This window comes from Clupea harengus, chromosome 5, assembly GCF_900700415.2.
Source record: "Clupea harengus chromosome 5, Ch_v2.0.2, whole genome shotgun sequence".
Lineage (NCBI taxonomy): Eukaryota > Metazoa > Chordata > Actinopteri > Clupeiformes > Clupeidae > Clupea > Clupea harengus.
The window spans coordinates 5,216,849-5,240,156 of NC_045156.1; the positions used below are offsets into that span (position 1 = coordinate 5,216,849).

General features: G+C 43.1%; 1 protein-coding gene across 2 annotated transcripts; it reads right to left on the reverse strand.

Annotated features, from left to right (window-relative positions):
• Window positions 1–342: 342 nt before the first annotated feature.
• On the reverse strand, window positions 343–22,302 carry gdf11 (growth differentiation factor 11). 2 transcript variants are annotated; one of them, XM_031567441.1, is made up of 3 exons: window positions 21,481–22,302; window positions 7,324–7,697; window positions 343–3,617 (listed from the first exon to the last, which is right to left on the reverse strand). In XM_031567441.1, exons 1-3 carry the CDS (start codon window positions 21,893–21,895, stop codon window positions 3,240–3,242), a joined length of 1,167 nt encoding a protein of 388 aa, XP_031423301.1. In that variant the 5' UTR covers window positions 21,896–22,302; the 3' UTR covers window positions 343–3,239. The 2 variants fall into 2 exon arrangements, with proteins under 2 accessions (XP_031423301.1, XP_012696549.1); XM_012841095.2 differs by having other exon boundaries at window positions 343–3,620.
• Between the last annotated feature and the right edge of the window lie 1,006 nt (window positions 22,303–23,308).

A 23,308-nucleotide genomic window follows, 5' to 3' on the forward strand; every position in this document is an offset into this window, starting at 1 on the left:
ATTGGGGTGTTTTAATGTTTTAACACTTCATCTCATACGCATCCATGGAAACACCTTCTTAAGGATGCATGTAACAAACCTAAGCAGTAACCTTTCCATGACCAGCCGATGCTATGTTGTGGACACCAGTACGTCTTGTTTGCATGTCTCTATCAGGCTTTCCAGCAGAGCCGTTGGTCATCACCCATATACTAAGTGACAGCTGTTATGTGGCATGGTCTCAGAATATTTCGGTGAGGTAGATTTAACATTGAAATGTGTTTATTGTGAATTTTCTATGCAATATCGGATTGGTTGAATTCTTTCTGACAAGTCCCCTACTTGAAACTTTAGTTTTTTTTAATTTAATCTTTTTTGTGTTCTACAGGTTGGGTTAAGTAAACTCTCATACATTACTGTACACAACACATCATTCACGGCTTTGGCAAGCAGACAATAACCTGTATTCATCTCCCGAGATTCACACAGTCAAAAACACATACAATGCAAAAAGCAGAATAACAATCTGTCCATCAAAACAAGTCCCTCCAACTCAGGAGGGCCTGTGAATATCCTGCCGTGATCTACTTCTATATTCCAGTTCAAATGACTTGCTGGTGAGAGCAATGTCTCCGTACAGAGTTGTGAGATGCTCGGCTGGAGAGGGCTAGACAAAGGCCTCCGCTTCTGGAGATGGGGTTTGGAAAAGCATCATGGTAAAGAAAGTTTTTTTAACAGACCCACTAGTTTCCACACAATGTATAGCCATATGTTTGGACGGTATTTTTTCTTCTTTTTTTTCTCTTGATTTTTATACTCCATGTACAAGCTCTTGTGCTCGATAAGGTAAAATACAAACAGAGAAAACAAACATTACAACTCCTCTCAGCATTCACTTCCCATAGTGCAAAATTTATTGTTGGTAAGGTAGAGTGCCAAGAAAGGATCTTTCCCCTTTTTTAAATTATACACATATATTATTTATATATAATGTCAGAAGGCTCTTCCTTTATCCAACGGCATAGTGCTTTCGTTTCCAACAAAGGGACATCTTCTTCGCTTTGACATCTGGTGGGGACAAGACAGACTTCAAGCTTTCTATTCTACTTCTTTTTTTTTTTTTTTTTTTTTTGATTTTCGTTCAAGCACTTCCATAGTTCACGGTACCATAAAGCATTGAAATGGGAATAAGGGAAGGGTAAATTTTGATATATATAATACATTATGGTATTATATATATTTGTGTGTGTATATATATATTTATATAAACTGAAAAAAGAAAATGTCAAAACCGAAAAAAATCTGTTACTATCGAAGATGATTACGTTGCGTTATCTACATTGCTGAGTGTCTCTCCAGTCACAAGCAGTGGCTCCCTTAATGTCTTGGTTAGTCTTTCCTTCCAGTTTTTAATTCTCATCATGCAAGTCCTCTTGACCTTCATTAACAGAGTAGCCATATAACACAAAACTATAGTGTCATTTATACTTTTGGTTCTCACTCTTCACCAACAATGAGACTCTCTGACTGAAGGGAAAGTTAATAGATGTGTGACTATAGTCTGTGTGTTGGGTATTACATGTGTAAGTATTGGATGGCGGAGGGGTATTCCTTATTAAATGTTCATTGTAAGTCTGTCCAAACTCATTGAGCGATGGAGGCTTTTCAAAGCTATTTCAGTTTAACAGCAACATCTTTAATTCCCATGGAAAGACAAAATGTTTGGGTGGATGAGCTTTGCTCTGTCTGGTTGGTTTTCCCTCCATGATGTGGTGCCGTGTTCAACATGCAGATGCTTCTCAGTTTTACATCTTTTGGTCATTTCTCAAAGCTTTGAGTCGACATGTACACCAAAGCTGTAATAGTCCTGCTATGTCCATATAGCATTCAAGGACTTTTGAAAATGTGGTATTATGCAGCAAAGCATTAATACTGACAAAAATTAAATTCAGTTTGCATGTGGGAAATTTGTCATACTTGTTATTTGCCTTACATCTCATTTAAACCTAGAATATTGATACATTTCCTCCCACTAGAAAACCATTAAGAGAAAAAAAGCTTTCAGCCAGTTCTAGGTCTGACATACTAGGTTACTGGATGTATGATATATATGTAGTTAAAGTCACTGTTTCTTTCACTAATGCAGCACAATTAAGTTTGGGTACGTTGACGCTATGGGTACCTCAGCTGTTGTGGCAGCAAAGAGAGAAAAAGAAAGAAAGAAAGAAAGCACTGGCAAAGGCCTTTCCTGCTCACGTATACAGGCAGTGAAATAAACCTTCTTTTCTTCTCCCGTTTCTTTTTGTCTTTTACAAGATCACGAGTAAAAGAAGATCAAAGTGGCCGTGAAAGGGTTCTTGAACCCTTGGGAATGTCACACTAGGGTGCTACCTGCCTCTGGAGAGAAGAAGGGAGGGGGATGGTTGAAAGTCTTTTAAGCACTTTATGTTTTTCTGTACCTATGTGATGGTACAATGGACAAGATGAGAGTTTTTGGCCTCAGATGAATCATTGATATTGACATATGCGAGTGATCTATGATTTGTGGGGGTGGAGGTGCCTGAGTTGCAGATACTACCTGATGTGTCTGAATGCTAAGTTACAGAACAGTGGCAGAAATGTGGCGAGTGAAACTGGACATCTGATGAACACGCCTTATGTAGCTTCCCTAGATCGAGTGAATCTTTAGCAAATGTGTGGATTGATATTGAACTTCAAGGACAAACCTTTTTGAAATGAGAAGGGAGCAACCACAAAGCTAACAAACACCTAAAAGAAAGGACCAAATAATATAATATTATATAATTTCCCTTGAGTCTTCACTCTGGACAATAAAAAACAACACTTGAAAACTCTCGTATAAATCTCTCTCAGTCAGTCAATGTCCATTCATTCCCTCTATACCTTTCTGCTGAAAGCTGCACTAAAGCAAGAGGCTAAGTGAACAAAAAAAAACGTTCCCTTGTCTTTTTCGTTGTATGCTTGTGTGCTCTTTTCCAAGGTGTGTGGAAAGCAAGCACATACAGAGAGAAGTAGGCGCAGAGATCCAAGAGGAATTATGAAGGATGAAGGGCAAATGGTTTGGTGTCTTGGGAAGAGCTTAAGTCAGTCTGCTGGTTAGGGCTGGGGTGGTAAAACAGACGCAGGAATGTGTGTGTATGTGTAAGAATGAGTGTACGTGTAGCCTTCCTCTTTTCCCCACCCAACACCCCTGCGTCCTAACTCCCCCACCCCCCACCCCAACAAAGTGTAATATCTGCTTAGGAGCAGCCGCAGCGGTCTACCACCATGCCAGGAATCTTGCCGTGGATAATCTGCTGTTTGTCGTTGAAGTAGAGCATGTTGATGGGAGACATCTTGGTCGGGGTGCAACAGGGCCCGGCTGAGCCTCGAGGGTTTGCATGCTGGACCAGGTGGGTGTGTGGGTACTTCTGCATGAACATGTACTCGCACTGGCCCGAGCAGTAGTTGGCCTTGTAGCGCTTGGGGGCGATGATCCAGTCCCAGCCGAAGGCCTCGAAGTCGACGGTGAGGGGGTAGCGGCAGCAGCGGGACTCGGTGGAGTGCTCGTCGCAGTCCAGGCCCAGGTTCCGCCTTGAGCGTTTGGTCGTCTCGAGAACCTTCACCTCCAGAAACGGCTGCTGAAGTCAGGGGGTGGGAAGGAAGGGAGGGGTTGGAGGAGGGAAGGGAGGGGAGGAGAGAGGGAAAGAAAAAGGAGAGGAGAAAATAAGTAAGGTGAAGAGAGGTGCCATAGTCATGGATAGCAATTTGTCCTTGAAAAATTCTATAGTCTGGGTACCATGAGAGCTATCAACTGTGCCAACGATTAAGCAGGCCATTTGCTAAGAACTGGTTAGTCTTTACAGATTAAAATGGTAACAAGACCACACATTTTTGACCTATTATCGTTCCTATCTCTGGCCAGGTGTTTCCTAGAGCTTTCTTGGCTACATGTTTAATGTGGATCGGATAGTTTGGAAAGTAAGCCCTTGTCATTGCTTGTCATAGACTAACTAAGACTAAGGGATCTGCATGACTAAGTCCATCAACTTGCTGAGGCTGGGTAACAATGTTAGTGAGAAGTACAGTGGGAACATGCATTGGTTCACTTCTACAGAAGGAAGTAAATGTAAGTTCCTTCAATTCCAGATAAGGACAGGCATATGTCTGAGTTAATTAACCTGATAAAGATTAATCGAATGGATTAATATACTTGAAAATACAGCAAAAACGTTTTGACCTATCTCTACTTGTTAAACACAAAGAAATCCAGTTCTTATTGGTACCTAATAACAGCTCTGCAACAAAAGATAGAGACTTCCTGCAGTTTTACTCTTTTAAACTAAACACAGGTCTGGAAAGAATCACAGATGGACGTTAGGGGGGATGAGCTCCCCCCCCCCCCCATCACTCTATCAACACCACTGAACCCCTAACCTCTAGGTTTAGTCATTCTAACCTTGACCTCTAAGTACCTTACGTTTCGGTAGTGTCCACATGTCCTTATGTTGTGGTTATTTTTCTTTTCTGGACGCACTGAAAGCACTGATCTCTCTTCTTGTGGTGAAGCAGCTGGATCTACGTGCTAGCGTGCTAAAGCTCTCCTGCAGGGGAAACTAACCGAAAGGCCAGAGAGGTCAGATCCTGTCAGTTGGGCTCCGCTCTCTTTGTTGGATGGAAAAAAAGAAGGGAAAACCCAGAGGACCAGGGGGGAGTTCGATTCTTTCTTTGCTGTTTTTAGTTTGTTTTTGTACTCTGTCTAAAGACCCTCTGATCTCTCTCTCTCTCCCTCTCTCTTCCCCCCTCCCACCTCTGCCTCTCGTCTTTGAAGAACGCAGAGAGAGAGAGAACACTGAGAGAGAGCGGCAGAGTTCTAGAAAGGACAGGGGCTGTTTCTGGGTCTGGCAGGAATGACTGCACCATTTCAATGGTGGTAAAATTTTAACCTGAAGTATCCCTGAACCTAACACAGAGGATAACAGAGGTAATTAGGTCATCTCTAGCCATTGATTTCACATCATCATAGATCGATGGTCTGTCCAAACAACCACATCCTCCGAATCTGAAGCAACAGCCAAAACATCGGCTCAAAGTTTTGAATATGCTTTGCAAAACTGTCTGTATGCTATGATTTTAGGACATACGTTGGAGTACAGAGGTTAAGACCTTTCTAGCTATCCACAAATATCAGCACATCTTTTAATATTTGGAAAGGTCAAAAAGTTCACTAATTTTATCTGGGCTACAAAAGGCTATCATAGTTTAGTAAATCATTTTGAGTAATGCTAGATGCTGAGTATAATTTCAAGTTTACTACAACTACAACAACTGCACTTAAAGCTACAGTAGACAATTTATTTTAGAAGCATTTTTTGTTATATTTCTTGACATTGTCTTTCTATCCTGACAGCAATCAATAAATCAAATGCTCTCACAATGAAAAGAAAAAAATCTGTCATCTGATGCAGGCACAGGGCTGACCGAATTAAATGATTGGATGGCCTTCCTGCCTGTCCACCTACCTACCTGCATGCACTCTTCCTGTGCACTCACTGTGTGTGGCCAGAGTCTTCCACAAGGCTAGGCGTACATATCGCTAAAACTGGCAAGCTAGTCGAACAAGAATGGCAGAGAAAAATGAAGCCAGAATTTCAGTTTCACCTATACCTACAACAGCTTGCACTGATACACAAAGCCAGTAGAAAAGGCTATAACCAAAAAGAGGTTGAATGATGTAAGAGGTCAAACCAGAGTCAACATCATTATGGCTTTTCAACGATAATAATAATAATAGTAATACATTTTATTTCTATAGCACCTTTCTGGAGCCCAAGGTGCTTTACAGAATTAATAGAGAATTGACAAGTATTGGGAAGCTGAGAACAGACTGTTCTGGGAAGCCATGCTGTGCTGTTAGCAGTCACCGTGGCCAAGCATCGTGTAGAGTAGATTTGGAAGGTCGTGTTTGTACCTCAGTGTAGGGATACCACTTTCTATAGCCCGCCGGATGACAAGGGTGTGACCAGAGCACGATGAATAAAGGCTAGAGTCTCCGGCGGAGTATCCCCACCGCCCGGCAGAGGTGGAGAATCGTTGCTGAGAGTGACAATGGTGGAGGAGAACCGCAAAAGTTCAAGGGCTGTGTACCAAAAGGCCTGTGAAGCACAGTCGGATATGTGGGTTACGGGAATTGCGCATCCACAGCCACCCAACATGCCTCCTCCTCAGTCGGACTGACAGTCGACCAACCACTCAAAGAAGATAAGGACGAAGGGGTCCCGAAGCCAAGCTTCACAGTTCGGTGAAAGCACCCACCACAGGGACAGGAAGCCAGGGAGTTGTTGGTTTGTAGTTGGTGGTGGAGCAGTTAGTATAACAAGTTAGTATAACAGTTACAAGATAGTATAGCAAGTTCTTCAACCCAGCACAGCCCCAACAGGTCAGGAGGTAACAATGGCAACAGCTGAGGGAGTTGAAAGGCCTGAAAAGTGACGCCATGGCTGCTGTATTTCTGTTGGACAGGTTTGTTTTGTTTTTTTATGTGTTAGTCCAACGCTAACGTTAGTTACACTGTAGGTGTAAAGCTAGTAGACTATGTAGCTATATTTACATGTACCTTGTATGTAACCTATCTATTTTATGTTAACCAGTGTCTGCATTGTAGTTGTGAGCAAGTCTTGTTTGGGGGTGTTTATCTTATGTTATGACTTTGAGTGGGACTTTCATAAATTTGGTGATTTTTGCTTACTGTGTGTTTTTGTAGTTGTGAGAATGAGACTTGAATGAGACATGAGTTAGCTGGATACAGTTAGAGACAATGATTAGCAGCGCTCTTCTCCCCAATGATTAGCAGCGCTCTTCTCCCCAATGATTAGCAGCGCTCTTCTCCCCAATGATTAGCAGCGCTCTTCTCCCCAATGATTAGCAGCGCTCTTCTCCCCAATGATTAGCAGCGCTCTTCTCCCCAATGATTAGCTGCGCTCTTCTCCCCAAAGCTCTCTCTTTGGGTCTCGTCCTCCAGCAGTAGTCAGGCAGTGTGCGTTTATGTGTTTTGGAGGGTGGCCTGAAGGAAGGGGCTGGGATTATTTTCCAAAATGTATTTACTTTTTATTTTGTTTTCCAAAATGTATTTACTTTTTATTTAGTTTTCTCCATTGTTGCCTACCCTCCCTTTAATGTTAACTCAACTGTCTATTGTCTAGATCCTGCTCTATGAAACTGGACCATTTTTTTGTCAAGAAAGAGGTCTACATCTACATGTGTCTTCCTCCAACTGTGCAAGTCCCAATCACTTGTTCTACTTTTTTTTCATGTTTTCATGTCAGCAGGTCTAAGGGTCCTTACCAGTCCCTCCTCGCCAGGTCTGAGTGACGTGACGGCGAGGTCATTCCCGCTCTCGTCAAAGGCGTTGATGTCGATGCCCCAGTTGGTGTGTGGCTGTTTGAACCAGTTCTGCAGCACATGCTTGAAGTCGATGCTCTGCCAGTGACCGGAGCGGGAGTTGAGCTCGATCTTGAGTGAGCGGATGCGGATGTGGCGGCTGCCCTGCTCGGTGATGGGCTTCAGGCGCAGGATCTGCAGGTAGACCGTGGAGGTCTGCTGCAGGGGACGCAGGTACACCCACAGCTGAGCCTTCAGCACCTTGGTGAACATCAGCTTGGGGCTGAACTTGAAGAAGCAGCAGCTGGGTTTGCCATCCACCTGCACCAGGGGTTCGGCTACATGTGTGGAGAGAAGGAGAGAGAAAAAAGAGAAAAAGATGCAGGAGGTAAATTATGTGAATTGAGTCAGATTTCATCTCAGTACAAAGAGCCTGAGTGCTGGATTGAGGTTTCCCTTGTTTAATTTTTTTATACTACTATTACAATACTATTTACCTATGTAACACCATTGTGTGTGACGTGAAGACATTACAAGAGGGAGACTGCATTTTGAGGTCAGTTATCTACAGCTGTCTAAATTTCCATATAGTACAGATGACATTGATGAAAACAAACCATATAGTCAACTAAATTTGTGCAAATGTCAGAATTCGCAAAACATAGGTGGGATGAATGACAGATTTAAGTAGTAATAATTCCCTGCCTTCATTATTTTGTTAGCAAATCAATTCAGTAAAGTACTAATGAGAGTAGAGACAACAGTGCATATAATATAAAATAATGCAAAAGAGTATAGTGAAGTAAAAGGAGAAATAATTTTCCATTTTATATTTAAATTTCAAAAACAGAAAGACAAACATTTGTTATTGACATATCTATGTTGCAAATTATGTGATGCTGTAGGTAATCTAGATCATGCTTAAACAAAACACACACAAGTATTCACTGCCATTGTTCAATATGGAGCAGAACCTGCCATTCTTTACATAAACCATGTGAAGCTGTCAATCATTGCTAAATCGGAGGTTGCTTAGGCAACCCGCAAAGTCTTCCAGGGTCAAAAGGTCATTTTGGCACCTAGGCCTAGTTAAGAAATGGGGTCAAGGGTCAAAACCGTCAGCCTTTGACATCCCTGGGGGTGATGTTGGGTGGGGGGTCAATCCTAATAGCCAAATTGAGTTTGAAGGTCAAGGTCGGCCCTATGGCAATGTTAATATGTTTCTTCATGACTGTTCTTTCACCAAAACCACCCCAAAACAAGGGACCTATGTGATGTTTGGATGGTGCTCCGAAAACTAGCTCACTTCAAATTTGTTTTTGTTTTTAATTAATTCTCCAGCAGCCAATCGCAAATTGTTTACAGGCTGGCTTCGAATGACTGGGAGAAAACAGAGCATGCGTTTTTTTGTTTTGTTTTGTTTTTTTTTGGAGGAGGAGGACTCTGTATTGTATCCTAGTGTTGTAATCGAATTACCAGCCATTGACATGAATTCAATGAGGTAAAGATAGAATATCCATTATTCAACTTCATTGGAAAGTTGAATGGAAGCCAAACCTGTAAGAGCTGAGGTCCTTTAGCCTTGCTTCAGTCATTAGTGAGTGTAAATTACACACTGTCTCACGCTGCAAAGACAATATGGCAATGTTCCTCTCTGTGGGTTGCTGAGGTCATAGTAATGAATGTGAGTGTTGTTGTTGTTGTGTTTATCTGCCTGGGCCCAGTGCAGAGGAGTTGGCCCGTACCTCAGAGTTCCGGATTCACTTGAGAACATGTGCGAGATTGTTTTTATTTTGGATTTGCTGGTTGCTTGTGCTTCGTGCTACACACTGCTGACCATTTAAGTTGCACTTAAAAAAAAAAAACTTCATATTGAATTTCCTGGTTACCTTGTACTGACATTCTGTGAAGACAAATGGACAATGTGCAGATTTTATCATTTTTTTTGGAAACTTAATGATCAGGGTTCACTGAAAGTTATTTATAGTTATATGCATTAAACCAGCCTGCATAAATTCAGACATAATGCCTAGGCTTACAACAAAAAATGACTTTTACTCAAATTAAATGTCACACTCAGTAAAAACTACATGCCATATGGTTCTATACCTTGTTAAATTTTCCTCTCTGAGCATATAAAAGAGCCTTTTCAGGCTCAGTCTAAGTTTTACAGCAATATACGTCCACTGGACATATTACCCAGAAATGAAATCCAGCACCTCTCTGTCCATCGAGATATAGTAACCTCACTTAAAATATGACTTCATATCCTTGAGGCATTTCTGTATAACAAGCACCTCTCTCAATGGGTATTAGCCTAGAGCTCCCTCTCCTGTTGCAATGACACAGCCTGAGTGGGTATGCCTGTGTTCTATCCTTTCAAACTGACTGGAGCTCAGCATTCTCACTCTCTTCTGAGGGAGTTGAATCCTTCTGGTGGGTCCGTTAGCTCGCTGGACAAGCTCACACATAATACTGTCTTCGCCGACAGGGCATATAACTACGTTTGTTTACAGTCGAGGCAAAACCGTTAATAATTAGGAAATTAGGAAATGTTTAGTTGTGTTCATTTAAAAGCCTATTTGATACCCCCAAGTTCAACTGAGTACAAGATAAGATACTCTCTATTCAGACTGGGTCTCTAAGAATAAAATCACTGTAGATTATCCACAAAAATAGTGATCATCTGAGCTAAATTGAAGACAGCAATAAATGCATCAAAACTGTAATAAAGTGCTGACATCACAATCATGACACAGGATCCGGATCTTTCTTAGTCTAATAAAGAGTCTCTCTTAAGCAATTGTTTCAAACAGCATCCTTTTCCCTACTCAAGATTCATGTTTCTCAAGTGGTCTTTCTTATTAAATTGAGCAAAAACTTTAGCTGTCAGGGACTGTGACTGACGACTCTGAGTCGGCAACACTTGGTATTAATTCTGTCAGCATGGCAAGAATGACTTGAGCCAGAAGTATGCCAAGGGGCTCTACAAGCAAGTATATGAGTGTGCTTGTGTGCAGTGTCAAACCTCAAGCTAGGACCCTCCCTTAAGGCCAATTTATAGCATGGTCATACTAGGTCAGCAGGTTTTTTAGTCGAAAATGAAAACCAGCCCTGAGAAAGAACATTAAAAAGCAATCTCTTATCCCACGAGAGGAAAAACATATACCGTGTAATCCATAAAGATTTCATTCACAGGCAAAAAAAACATCATATAAGGGTTTTCCAACAAGCTCTGATTTAAACCTTTTGAGTGGTTTTTTTATGGCTCAATTAAGGAGAGCATTTAAAAAGTTGTTAACCAAACTCCTAATGGCATTAGTGCAACAGTTTAACTTTTCATAGCACAGTGGAACAGGGATTATATTATTCACTTTTTTTCCTTTCGTTTTAATATAACAGCATACAGCTTTAGTTATGGAACAGAGACATATTATTAATGTGAGCACATGAGCACCTTTTAAAATCTTATGTACCAAACAACCAACCATACACTGGTGTATAAGACTGGGGGTGGAGGGTGGCAGTAAGCCCACAGAACGTGCGGTCAGCAGCACACTAGAGGGGTTGGCGGGCTGTCACCTGCTCACGCTTATGGCAGGGCAAGGTGAATACAGATGAATTTAATGGGATAAGGGGGGTATTAGAGGAGCCGTTCCTAACCCCGTGGCCCGTGGGTGTGTGTTTGTGTGTACATAATGGAAACAGACAGACAGTATGTGTCAGTGTGAGTTCTTCTGTATGACAGTGTAAGACTGTGTTCCCGTGCACATTTTTTGTGGGTGAATGAGTATGTATCTGCATGAGCATGGAAGACCATATGCCTGTGTGTGTGTGTGTGTGTGTGTGTGTGTGTGTGTGTGTGTGTGTGTGTGTGTGTGTGTGTGTGTGTGTGTGTGTGTGTGTGTGTGAGTGTGCTCTGGCCTCTGTCATATCCACTTAATCCTTCCCTCTGACAGCATCACTGAATCAATGCGTTTGCGTTTGGTGGGACAGGCATAACAGTGCTGGTCAGTGGCAGCAAATCTGACCCTCGTCAACCCCATCCCACTCTTCTCTCCCTCCTGATCCCCCACGGACACCCTCTGGACATGCTTTGATAGTGGTCAAGAAATAGCATCCATTACTGTTTTTTTTTCAGCAGTCCATAAAATTGATTTGAATGACTATCCAAATACAGTGTGTGTAATGTGATACTGTGTTGTTGCATGTTGTCTGTAAAAGGAAAAAGTAAAAGTTGTCATCATGTGAAACAGCAAGCTGTCATTGGTCATGTGTGGCTGTCGGTGTATGCTTTTGTCTCCATTGTTTTTTGTGACCAGAACAGCCCAGATAGCCAATTCTTATTTAGGAAAATAAATCACAATTAGGAGAGATAGGGAGAAAAATGAAAGAAAAAGAAAGAAACAAAAGAAAAAGAACAACATCCCATAAAAAAAAAAACGGTCATCTATTGTTAATGTCCGAAAACAAAAATGCCATGATGGCCATGGTGAAGAAAAAAATGAAAAAAGGGGGAATACCATTTGCATATATATCTATATTTTCTTTTCTTAATGGGAAATGCAAATGTGGCATTTTGAGGGAGGTGTGTGTTGGAGAGTGCCATGGCTGGATGAATGTGACTCTGGGGTATCCCTGAGCACCTCGGCAAATTAATCATTGTGACACGTTCACGACCCCTCTAATAAGACAGGGGGCCGCACGGCGCCCCCCACCCCCACCCTCCACCGGCCAGGCCCTGGCCTCCACTCTCCCTCTTTGTTTCCCCCCTGGTCCCAGGGGTTTGAGAGGGGGGTGTGGGGGTGGGGGAGAGGCCTGTGGTCGGAGAGGGAGAGGGGCCGCGAGTGTGAAGTTAGAGCCCTCATTCAGGACCCTCCCCAGGGAGACCGCCAGGCACAAGACTCCTATTAGGGGTTCAGTGAGGAAGCCCCCCCCAGGAGCAACAAAAGACTCCCCCCAGATACCCCCCCACCTTCTCTCACCACACACACACACACACACTCTCAAATGTACCCCTCTCTCACAACCCAGTGAACCCTTCCTGGACTGATAGATAAAGCAATGCATGCATAATCAATATGCACACTCACACACCAATGTACGTTAACACCAACTAACACATACACGGCTACATGGACACATACGTGCACACGGACACATCAAGATCTGTCACAGAAACTGGACATGAATATAGACAGCTACTGACAGAAACACATGCTCCATCAATAGCGCCCCCCCCCCCACTCACTCTCACACACGCACAATCACACACACTGACACACACACACACGCATACACACATTGTGCACACACACAAGGCACACATGTTTGCACAGAGACACTAAGGGCCTCAAGCTGACGCACAGTCCGAGGACAGGTGGCTTATAATAATACAAAAGCCTCCGCAGAGAGGCGGAGAGATGGGGAGAGACGTGCTCCGAGGAGCCCACGGCAGAGCCCGGCGATGGAAACAGTCACAGTTCACAGAAAAGAGAGCCACACACCAGCAGGGGACTACACTGTGTGTTTGGAGGGCAAATTCAGGATTTCACTCCCTAAAAAAAAAAAGCAATGGAAAAACTCCACTCTCGGCAGAGGAATGCTCACACAACTTTAGTGCAGATTCTGTGAGGCCCTTATTTTGTTTTCCGTTCGAGAAATAAATGTGCCTCAATACAAAGAAAACATCTTAAATGGAGATACCCTCTCTCTCTCTCTCTCTCTCTCTACAAAAAGATAGATATACACACATACATATCCATATACATAACCTGATGCTGTACTTCATTACTTTGCATCTCTCCACTTTGAAATATATTCAAAGTTTTCAATAGGGTAAATGACATGGACATATGCATGATAGCCCAGCACATGGCCCATTGCTAGCCTCATGGACTACTGCATTAATCCCGCACAGGCATACATAATTCATGAAATGTATTAATTTATATTCATGTTAGCTGTCATTAAGTGTATCTGCATTGTGAGAGATGGAAAATGAGATGACTGACAATGAGCGAGGTTCCATCCCCTGACCCATGACTCCTTCAGTCTCCTTTTCATCTCTTTCTCTCACCATTTCTTCTGCTAATACTGCCCTCTGTCCAGCCTTCCTGTGCATGACTCCATTCTCAGACTTAACAGGCAGCATACAGCCCACAAAAATCTAGTCAAGGTACATTTCAACATGAAGAAGGTGTTGAGGTGTATCCCAGAGGAAACATCTGTATCCTTGAACTCATTCCCACAGGGAACCAAAAACTCCATGCCATTGACGCGGATGATTTCCGCATTTCCTTCAAGCTTCATTCAAGCTCATTCAAGCTTTTTTCTCAGCAGCACTCCGTACATTACCAGCTGCTAAACTTGGCCATTGTCCCAAAGTGCATTTGGACACACAAATCCATAATGAACATCACATCCTGCGCTGCTCCTCCTCGCCGCACACTGAATGCTAAATGGAGAGTGGAGGGGTGGGTGAGGGGGTGTGAAGGGGTGCATATTTCCCATGCTTCCCTCCCTCGATATGAAGCCATTCTCCGAACACTTAAGATCCTTATTAAATTTTCATGCCAATATTCATCAACTTGCCTCCCCTCCACTCTCACCTCCTGCCTAAACCCAGCATCTCCCTTCAGCTTTCCAGCATATCCGAACTCTTAATGGCCGCCCCGGCAAACGCTCAGAGCACCATTTCCTTTGATTAAGGCCTATAATTTATGATTGATGAGATTTTTTTCTTTCACTAAGCAACGTGCCTGAGTCCTCCTCCGTCAGCAAAGCCAGGCCCTTCCTCTGACTAGGCAGCAATAACACTCTTGGTGATTTGGTTTTATCGTCTCTCCACCCCCCCCCCCCCACCTCCCCAGAACATCTTATAACCCCCCTGCCAACCCTACCCCACCTCGTTACGATGTAGAGCTTAATTAGTGGCGGGCGTGGAGTAATTATTTCCTTTATTAGCGAGAGGTAACATCTGTTTCTGGTCTTTAACATGAAGCCTATAAAGGCACTCAATGATAAAACCCCATGATCCCAGTCCCTTTAGGAGGGCCCAGGGCAGCTTGTTGCTCCATGAGGACTCAGTGAGGCAGTGAAGTGCTCTGTGAATAAAAGTGACCTGTTCCTCCTTCGACCCCCTTTCCCTCCTCCTCTTCCCCATCATCTCAATCAAACAGCACCATTCCAACTTGCAACTTATTTTTTTACTTTTTCCATAAACACTCTCTACCTCCTGCTTGACCTTCCATTCTATGTTCACACTGTTCTTCCCCAGGACAAATACTGTCTAGACACTTACTTTGTACTTCTCCTCCTCCTCCTGAGGTATTTGTTGCAATCTTTGGGCCATACTGTGCCCAAACAGTAAATGAAATGCACCCATTCCATGTTCCAAATACACATTCTTCTCAAGGAAGCCATTTTACTCACTCACTCTATCCTCATTTCTAGCTCTCAATCAGTCACTGCTATTACAGCCAGAAACCAGTAGTTCAGTAATAAAGTCAAATAAATAAAGTAGTAAAGCAAGCAACACATGCTCTAATTATTTTTAATCTTCAACAAAGCTTAAATAAGGCTGACCTGTGTTCTTGAAATTGCATTCAGCAAAAACAGATCCATTGTATATCCGGCTCTGGTTGAAACTACATTCTTCAAATATCCTCAGATTTTATTTCGCTCTAACAAAATCTGTCCTACTATTTCCTTAAGTTAAAAAATATTGTGTGAAATGGCTGATTTTACAAAATGACAAAAAAAGAAGAAACTCTTAACTACATGCACCTTACCAGTCCAAATATGTCAAAATATCCCCAAAAAGTATCCTATTATGGCTTCCCACCAGCACACCCTCCTAGTCCTGAGTCATGTGCTGGCAAGCAGGAACATAGTGACCAAACTGGTCTCAGTACAGGATGCTTTACCAACATCCGCATCCGCAGAAATTAATTCATAACACGAATTTCCAATATCACTCAATACTCAACAATGTGGATGCTGGATATGTGTGTGTGTGTGTGTGTGTGTGTGTGCATGTGCATGTGCATGTGCATGTGCATGTGCATGTGCGTGTGTGTGTGTGTGCACGCGCATGTGTGTGTGTGTGTGTGTGTGCACATGTTTGTGTGTGTGTCTGTGTGTGCTGAGAATTGAAAGAGGATGAGCATGGTTTATGATAAATGTAGCAAATGTGTACATATAGGCACACATCCGACTGCGTGAGTGTTTGGTGTCTAAAGGTGTGCATGCCTGCTTGTGTGTGTGTGTGTGTGTGTGTGTGTGTGTGTGTGTGTGTGTGTGTGTGTGTGAGAGAGAGAGAGACAGAGAGGGAGAGAGAGAGAGAGAGAGAGAGAGAGAGAGAGAAAGAAAGGGGGTATCTCCTCAGGGCTACCCTGGGAGAGCTCCGCTCTGGTGGAGGGGGTAAGGCAGCCAAGGACCGTGGGAAGAGGGCCGAGAGGGAGGAGAGAGTGAGATTCCAGAGGGGTCTGGTGAAATTTCGCCTGGGGTATTAATGGACTTTGGTCCCTTTGAAAGTTTATTAGCCATAAAATTGACAGCATGTTGTGCTATTTCTACAACCCTGCAGTTTTTTTTTGTTTTTATTTCTTTTTTAACAAACCAGCAATGACCTGGCATCCAAACAGTCTTTACCACAGTTCTCTGCCCTTCCCTCTTCCGCCTCCTCCACTCTCTTTCCTTCTCTCTCTAAGTGTCACTCTCTCCTCTCTCTCTACCGCCCCCTCTCTCCTTCTTCCTCTTTCCCGCACATGTGTATGAAGGAGAGCAGCTCGGATGCAGGTGTTACCATCAAACGTCAGCCTGCCTTTGGATTGAATAAATATATAAAAACCTCACATAGTAATCGACTTCCCGCAAACAGTGCCCTGTGGTCAGGGGGATAGTCCGGCTTTTGCAGTCCTGTCTTTTTAGCGCTCTCTCTCTTAATGTTTATGGTTCCTGCACCTTCAGGAAATGACCCTTTTATAGGGTCAACACTATAAAAGACTTGTGTTTTTTTTAGGTGGGAGTGGTTGGTAGATGGGTGTGTGTAAAGGGGGGAGGCAGCGCTGTTTAATCTACTACCGGTTCTCTTTTTCTGCCAAAGAAAGAGAGCCGATGAGGTTAATTGGCTCCTCGTCCAATATATCACATTGCTGTGAACTCTGTGACCCTTTTTGTCAATAGGGGGATTTTTTCCTCCACTGTGTGAGTGTGTGTGTGTGAGTGAGTCTGTGTTCAGTTATACAGGGGTTGGAGAGTGCAACACCCCTTTTCAGAACTTGCACTGTTCACAATGCATCAGATGAGTCATTGAGTCATTGAAGGGAAGACCACCAGTCTCTGACAATGCTTAATGTACTTGTGAGGGTAAGACAGCATAGACTGGACTTCCCCGTGAGCATAAAGCAGAGGGTATGCCTTGAAACCTCTGTTTTGCAAAGACCAGCAGAGGACAAAATGCCTGAATGGGATCTGACCAATTATTCTGATATCAGCCCTGTCCCTGATGAACATGTCTTGCCATGGCAATAGAAGATGCTGAGACAACGATTGATGGAATGGAACATATCCTCTTTTCAGCTGAGATCTGGTCATACTGCAATTGTGAAAGCTTTTGACACACTGAAGCCAGGATAGCACTGCCTCTATATTTTATCAGAGCGGAAATCCATACGCAAAATATATGCACACATCGATACCGTAGCATGCAACTGACAGTAGAGATTGCAACCTTTTCATCGTACAATACACTCATATTTCTCGCATTTCATAAAGTCACAAAAGTGATTTGGTAGGTGAGCTATTCACAGTTTTGATAATTAGATATAAAGCACACTTGAATTGAATGAGTGAGTGCAGGTGTGGATTTCCCTGTCCAAATTGCAAAGATATGGGCCAATTATTGAAACAAGACAGAGTGGACCACAAAGAGGGGGTGACAAATGACAAACGTTTTCAAATACACACGCTCAGGGTTGTTAGAGAGGAGGCACTGATGAGGAGGGAGGAAGGCCCCTTCGACAGGTGACAAATGAGGGCCTGAAGGGGTCAGATCCCTTCTGTGGCCCTATGCTGACAAACTCTCTCTCTCTCTCCTTCTGGCCCACACACATCCATACACACACCACGACATGCACACACACACACACACACACACACAGATACACACCCACATGCACCAACATGCACTCTGCAAACTCCTCACGTCATATCACACTGACACAGGCAAAAACTCGCACACACATACGAATACACAAAACAGCCTTCCTCTGCCATTATCTTTCCATGTTTACATTCATACACTCCGTGTGAAACAGTTCTCTTTTCCTTCAGGATGGGGTCACCAGACCTTAAACCTTGCATAAGCGAAGATGTTAGGTAACAAAGTGCATACTGCCCTGTTTGTCGGGTTAGCCTAGACAGCTTGAATGACTTATATAATGGAGCTTTTGGCACTGCTGTGCATCGCTGGTATAAAACAGCAGAACTCCTTGAGAGGAGGTGAACGAGGGCAATAGCCCTGAACATGGAAGAGGCGTAAATTCACCCACTGTACCACACATACAGTGAAAGGCACAGCCGCAATGCGATTCTGATCAAGCCACTCCCCTCCGATAGCACCCATTAATTAGTGATCAGGACACATGAACTCCCTGAACCTTCCTCTGCCACTGCAACTAATAGACAGGCAGTGCTTCTGCACTGAGGAGAAGATTAAAACCTTTTTTTTTCTTTGCGTTTCACAGTGGTCCGCTTTGCACGTTCTGCTGCAAGCCCCCTTGGCGGCATCAAAGCCAGCACGGAGGCGCATGTGGAGCCCCATTCAAGCAGCGAAAGGGGAATACTGTTTGAAGTTTCTCTCTGTGTTTCTCAGAAATGGAGAGGCAGCAATCTCTGCTCCTGTGGGATCCATAACGACGCCACAGGCGAGAGCGATGCAGTCCTTCTCTCAGTGTGAAAACCCGGGGAGGGGGGGGGGCAGAGAGAGAGAGAGAGAGAGAGTGAGAGAGAGACTGAAAAAAGAAAACAGAAGGAGAGAACAAGAGTATGGTTAGAGAAGAGGAAGAGAGGCATAGAAAAGAAGAGAAAAAGAGAAGGACTAAAGAGGGTGCAAAATAAAGAGAATGCAACAAAAAATTAGAGCGAAAGAGAGAGGGGAAAGAAATGAAAAGTCTCTCTGAGATTGAAAGGTTCACTCACTTTGGGATTTTCACTAAGTAGAAGAACTACCACTGAACACTGCAAATGTGCATGTGCACCTGATATAAGTCTTCACACACACTCAAACATGCACGCACCATCAGGCGCACCAAATAGAACCTATCATTTGAAAAAGAATACTAACTGTTCTGATGAATAACACATACAGTGTGTCACAGGGTTTAATGAGTTCCTCACAGCATCATTTGTCATGTAACACACACACACACACACAGAGAGAAAGAGAGAGAAAGAGAGAGAGAGAGAGAATCAGGGAGGGAGGAAGGGAGGGAGAGTCATACACACAAAACTGCTGCTCTGTAATCTTATCATGCACCATTCCCCTGGAGACAAGAGAGGGGAACACGCTCAGAAAATGATGATGCAAAATCTGCTAGGGTGGGGGGCGGATGGGGGGGGGGAATCTTTTCATCCATTAATGGGCAGGAACAGCTGAATTCTGTTTAGCCCACAGGAGACCAATCCAGCCTGGGTAGTCATAGACACAGGTTGAACGTGTCCATAGACATGTAGCACCTCAAGCACAACCACCAAAACCATATAGTTCCAGAATACCGCAGCTGTGTGGCTCATGAACATGAGATACTGTGCTGCATGGAAAAAAGGAAAGAGGGTCTCCCCATGGACGTAGGGCAAGAGAACTGCTATGTAGTCAAAACGCTTGGACAGCTGGACATGCTAACACAGAACAGAACACAGGCCACTCCAGGAACATGCTGACCTTGCACATATGAGAGGGGACAGAGAGGAGGGGAAGACGGAGTATAAAAAAGGGGGTCACGTCTGCAGCTGTCCGTATCTACATCCCAAGTAATAAGCCAGAATTTGTGCTCCTTGCACAACACACATACACACACACACACACACACACACACACACACACCTCTGCTGAATACAGTGGATATGTTAATGCAAACTTCATAAACTCCATCATCCCCCTGATACTTTCCTTGACCAGTAGCATCAATAGCATTTAAATCAATCTTATCAAATGGTATTTTAGTTCTCTCACTCTCTAGCACACACACACACACACACACACACAAATACACAGTCTATTAAGCTACTCACTACCTTATAATGAGTTATCTTACATGGTATAGTGCATTTTACCATGCACGCATGGTAAGATTATGGACAAACAACACGTCTCACAATTAACTTTAAAGAAGTGAAAACAACCACTGTCACTAATTACATATGGCCTGATACACATTCTCTTAAATTTCACTCACTGTTACCAGCTGCTGGTTAGAGGTATGTAAACTGAGTACATGTGCTATAATTATGATTCTAACATTAATAAGAGTTTGACTCAACCGATACAAACTCGCCACAGATGATTCCCTTTATTTCTGAACCACACGACCGGTCGTAATTAAGCAGTGCCTGATATGCCATGACACTGCTAAAGTGGCGGTTTAACCGGTGGTGTTCATTGTGTGTCTGAGAATAGGGACGACGTGGGTTGTGTGACAATCGTCGAATAAGGTTATTTAAGGGGACACAGCCCTATCTTTGTTCGCTTCTGGTCAAAAAACGGATTATTTGCTGGGCTTTTCGTTCGCCTTGTGTGGAATACATTATGTGTGTAAATGTTGTTGAACCCTGACGATTCTTAGCGGAAAGGTCACACACTCCCCTCGACCCCAACTGTTCCTCAGGCTTTGTGTCCTGGGTGAAAAAAACGAGCTGTGCCTATAAACTTCGCATTTAAAAAGGCAAGTGCGGCCGTGAGGGACTGCTGCAAGAGGGAAACAATAGCAGCTTTTTGGACACACTTTTTCTCACTGCGCAGAACAGCAGGGGAACCGATTGGAGCCCGTTCATAAAGAACGGGTCGAACACAGCTGCTGAGGCCTCAGTGACGTTTAACAAAAATCTTAGCGCTTTGGCACTGCTTTCTTTTGGTAAAACACGAAAACAGTTAACTTTTGTATTGCGCGTTGCTACCGTTTGTGATGTAGACCAAACACACATTACTGTTGTGATAAGGGTGTTTAAGTCTAAGCACCTTTTTGCATTGGAAATGTGGGATATTGTCACAGCCTCCAAGTGCATCTGCCTGCCAAGTGCTGGGCAACATTATCATTATTGATTTATGCAATCCAAACGGACATTGGCTGCGCATTTGAAGCGCTGTCAAGCGAGAACTGAAAATGCAAACCACTTAAATGAAAGAAAATGAAAATTGCTGATTATAAAGCAGCATCATTCACAAATATATTTGGTCCACTCGGTTACTCATACTGGGAAATGGTCTGTTTTGTACCTAGAACCTTTAGAAACTGTTTCCCCCACATAATTGGATTAGTAGATCCGACTGCTTTATAGCAACACGAGTGCAAGAACTTCAAGACCGCAAAAAACTGAAAAGAGAAATTGCGCATCAAGTGTAGTTAACTATGCCGAGTTACAGCGAGCCCAAGTTTAACGATGCCTTGATATTAAGACCATCAATATTTAAGTTTGGCCCTGTCACGAATGGTAGAGGGCATATCGTAGTAGTAGTAGTAGAAGTAATAATAATAATAATAATCCTACTTTCTTAAAAGCTGTCTTACTTTATTGATTTATCAAATTCACACTTAATCTATTAGATTATCTTGACCGCCGTGGCTAACAGCTGGCACTAGGCTAAGGGGATCCTAAAATAATATGATGTGAGAGATGACGGCACAGGCAGTTGCGCTACGGTTGCCCTCGTTCTGGTAAAAACCGACTGGATGCTGTTTAACGACACTTTTTCAGATTCTTTTTTAAATTCAACACATTCAGTTATGGCACGATTGGCTATATTTTGGTCAAGCTAATAACAACATGATAACTTTATGCCGCTTATTTGCTAGCTGCGCTTGTCACCAACAGTAGTCTAACTCTAGTAACTCTACTCACGCTCCGATGCCATTGTGATAACTGACTCCGTTGTGGCATGATACTCATCAGCCTCCATAAACTCGTCCTGTGAAGAAGCGTCCCCTTGGAAGTCGTGATGGTCCAGGAGCTGCTGCAGCGGGGGTGCCTTGGGCAAGAGCTGGTTGACCACCTCGCGGCTGATGTTTGGCGCATGTTTCAGCCGGAGCTTGCTAAGGATCTGGGACTTGATGGTCTCAAGCCTGAGCACCTTGCTCTGTTCCCGCCACACGCACGCGGAGCACTCGCGAACGCCTGCGTCCTCCACCTCGATAAGCGAAACACCAGCGTCCGTGGGCATCTCGCTTACCGGTGGGAGAAAGAGGTTGGGCTCGTTACTGGCGGACAGTTCCAAGGAAATGATCACCAGACACAGCAAAAAGTTATACCTTGACATGATGATGATAGTTAAAAACAGTTTTCCTTCTGTATCTTCTTGAATAATATTGTTGGTCCTTGTTATTCCTACGTCCTAAAGAAGACGTGCAATGAAGTGCAACTAGTTCAACGGTGGCTGTCTCCAAATTATTTCAACCGGTGCATGAGAGCCATAATTGGAAATTATCAATGAGTCCAAAATGATGTCCTCGATGTTTGATCTGAGAGTTAGGTTAGCTTAATGTCTGCATTTCCTTTTATTAAATTTGTTGGTAGGTTGACCTATTCTGTCACTGTTTAGTCCACGGTGTTGAATGATCTGTCATTGAAAGTGTGCAAGTGCGTTTGGAAAGCCCCCCTTTATATATGTCGGCTGCCCAGTGTCGTAATCCGTCTCTATTGGCTAAGATTACAACAAAAGGCTTTTAGGTTTGTCACTAAGTCAAGAGAGGGAGCGAGTGAGTGAGGGAAAGAGAAAGAGAGAGAGCCAGGCTGCTATTTGAAAAAACAAATCTTAACATTCGCATTACTCATTGTTAATCTATTCTTTGCATACTTGCATGGTAGCATAGAACTCTTTAATGGCATTGCAGCTGTTTCGATTATGTACAGAATATCTTTCATATTTACACACAATTTTGATCACAAGTGACATATTGGGTTATTATTGCTATTCGTACAGGTTTTGTGCTATAAGTTCCGAACAACACACCTGTTATGTGTGATGGACAAGTTACTTAACAAAAAAACTTGAGGACTTTGGCTGAGATCTCTTATCTTGCTCATAATGCATGTACTCCAGTCATTCACCTAACCTTAATTCTCAAGTTAAAATGATATGAGTAGGATGTGACTTGGGCAAAAGGATCTCAAGCAAGAGCAAACCTCTTAAAATTAACATCTTTGTTGCTATGGCACAAATAAATACACAAAGCTTTTTATCTCAACATGCATCTACCTCTGTTAATAAATTGCATAAATCTAAAAGGAAGGTTATTTAATAAAGACCAACCGAACTGTTTCGTGGCCAACTTTAACTGTTTGGTACAGAGCCTAATCAAAAAGCACCTAATGAAAGCACCTAATCAATACCCCTAATCAATACCCCCCACCCACCACCACCACCACCACCACCACACACACACACACACACACACACACACACACACACACACACACACACACACTCTTATAAACTTTATTAGTTAAACATTTAATATTAATAAAGTTATTTATGTGCCTTTTCAAGTAGTCTATATGTCAAACTTTTTAAAGTTAAAACCTATTTAAAAACCTCATTATGATTTAGGCTAGCCCAAATAGGGTAGGCCTACATATATTTAGGGAGCATATATTTAAAACGTCTAATTTTAAGACGTAGTGCTATTTTGTACTGTCTGTAATTTGCAATGTAGTTACTTCGTTACAACCC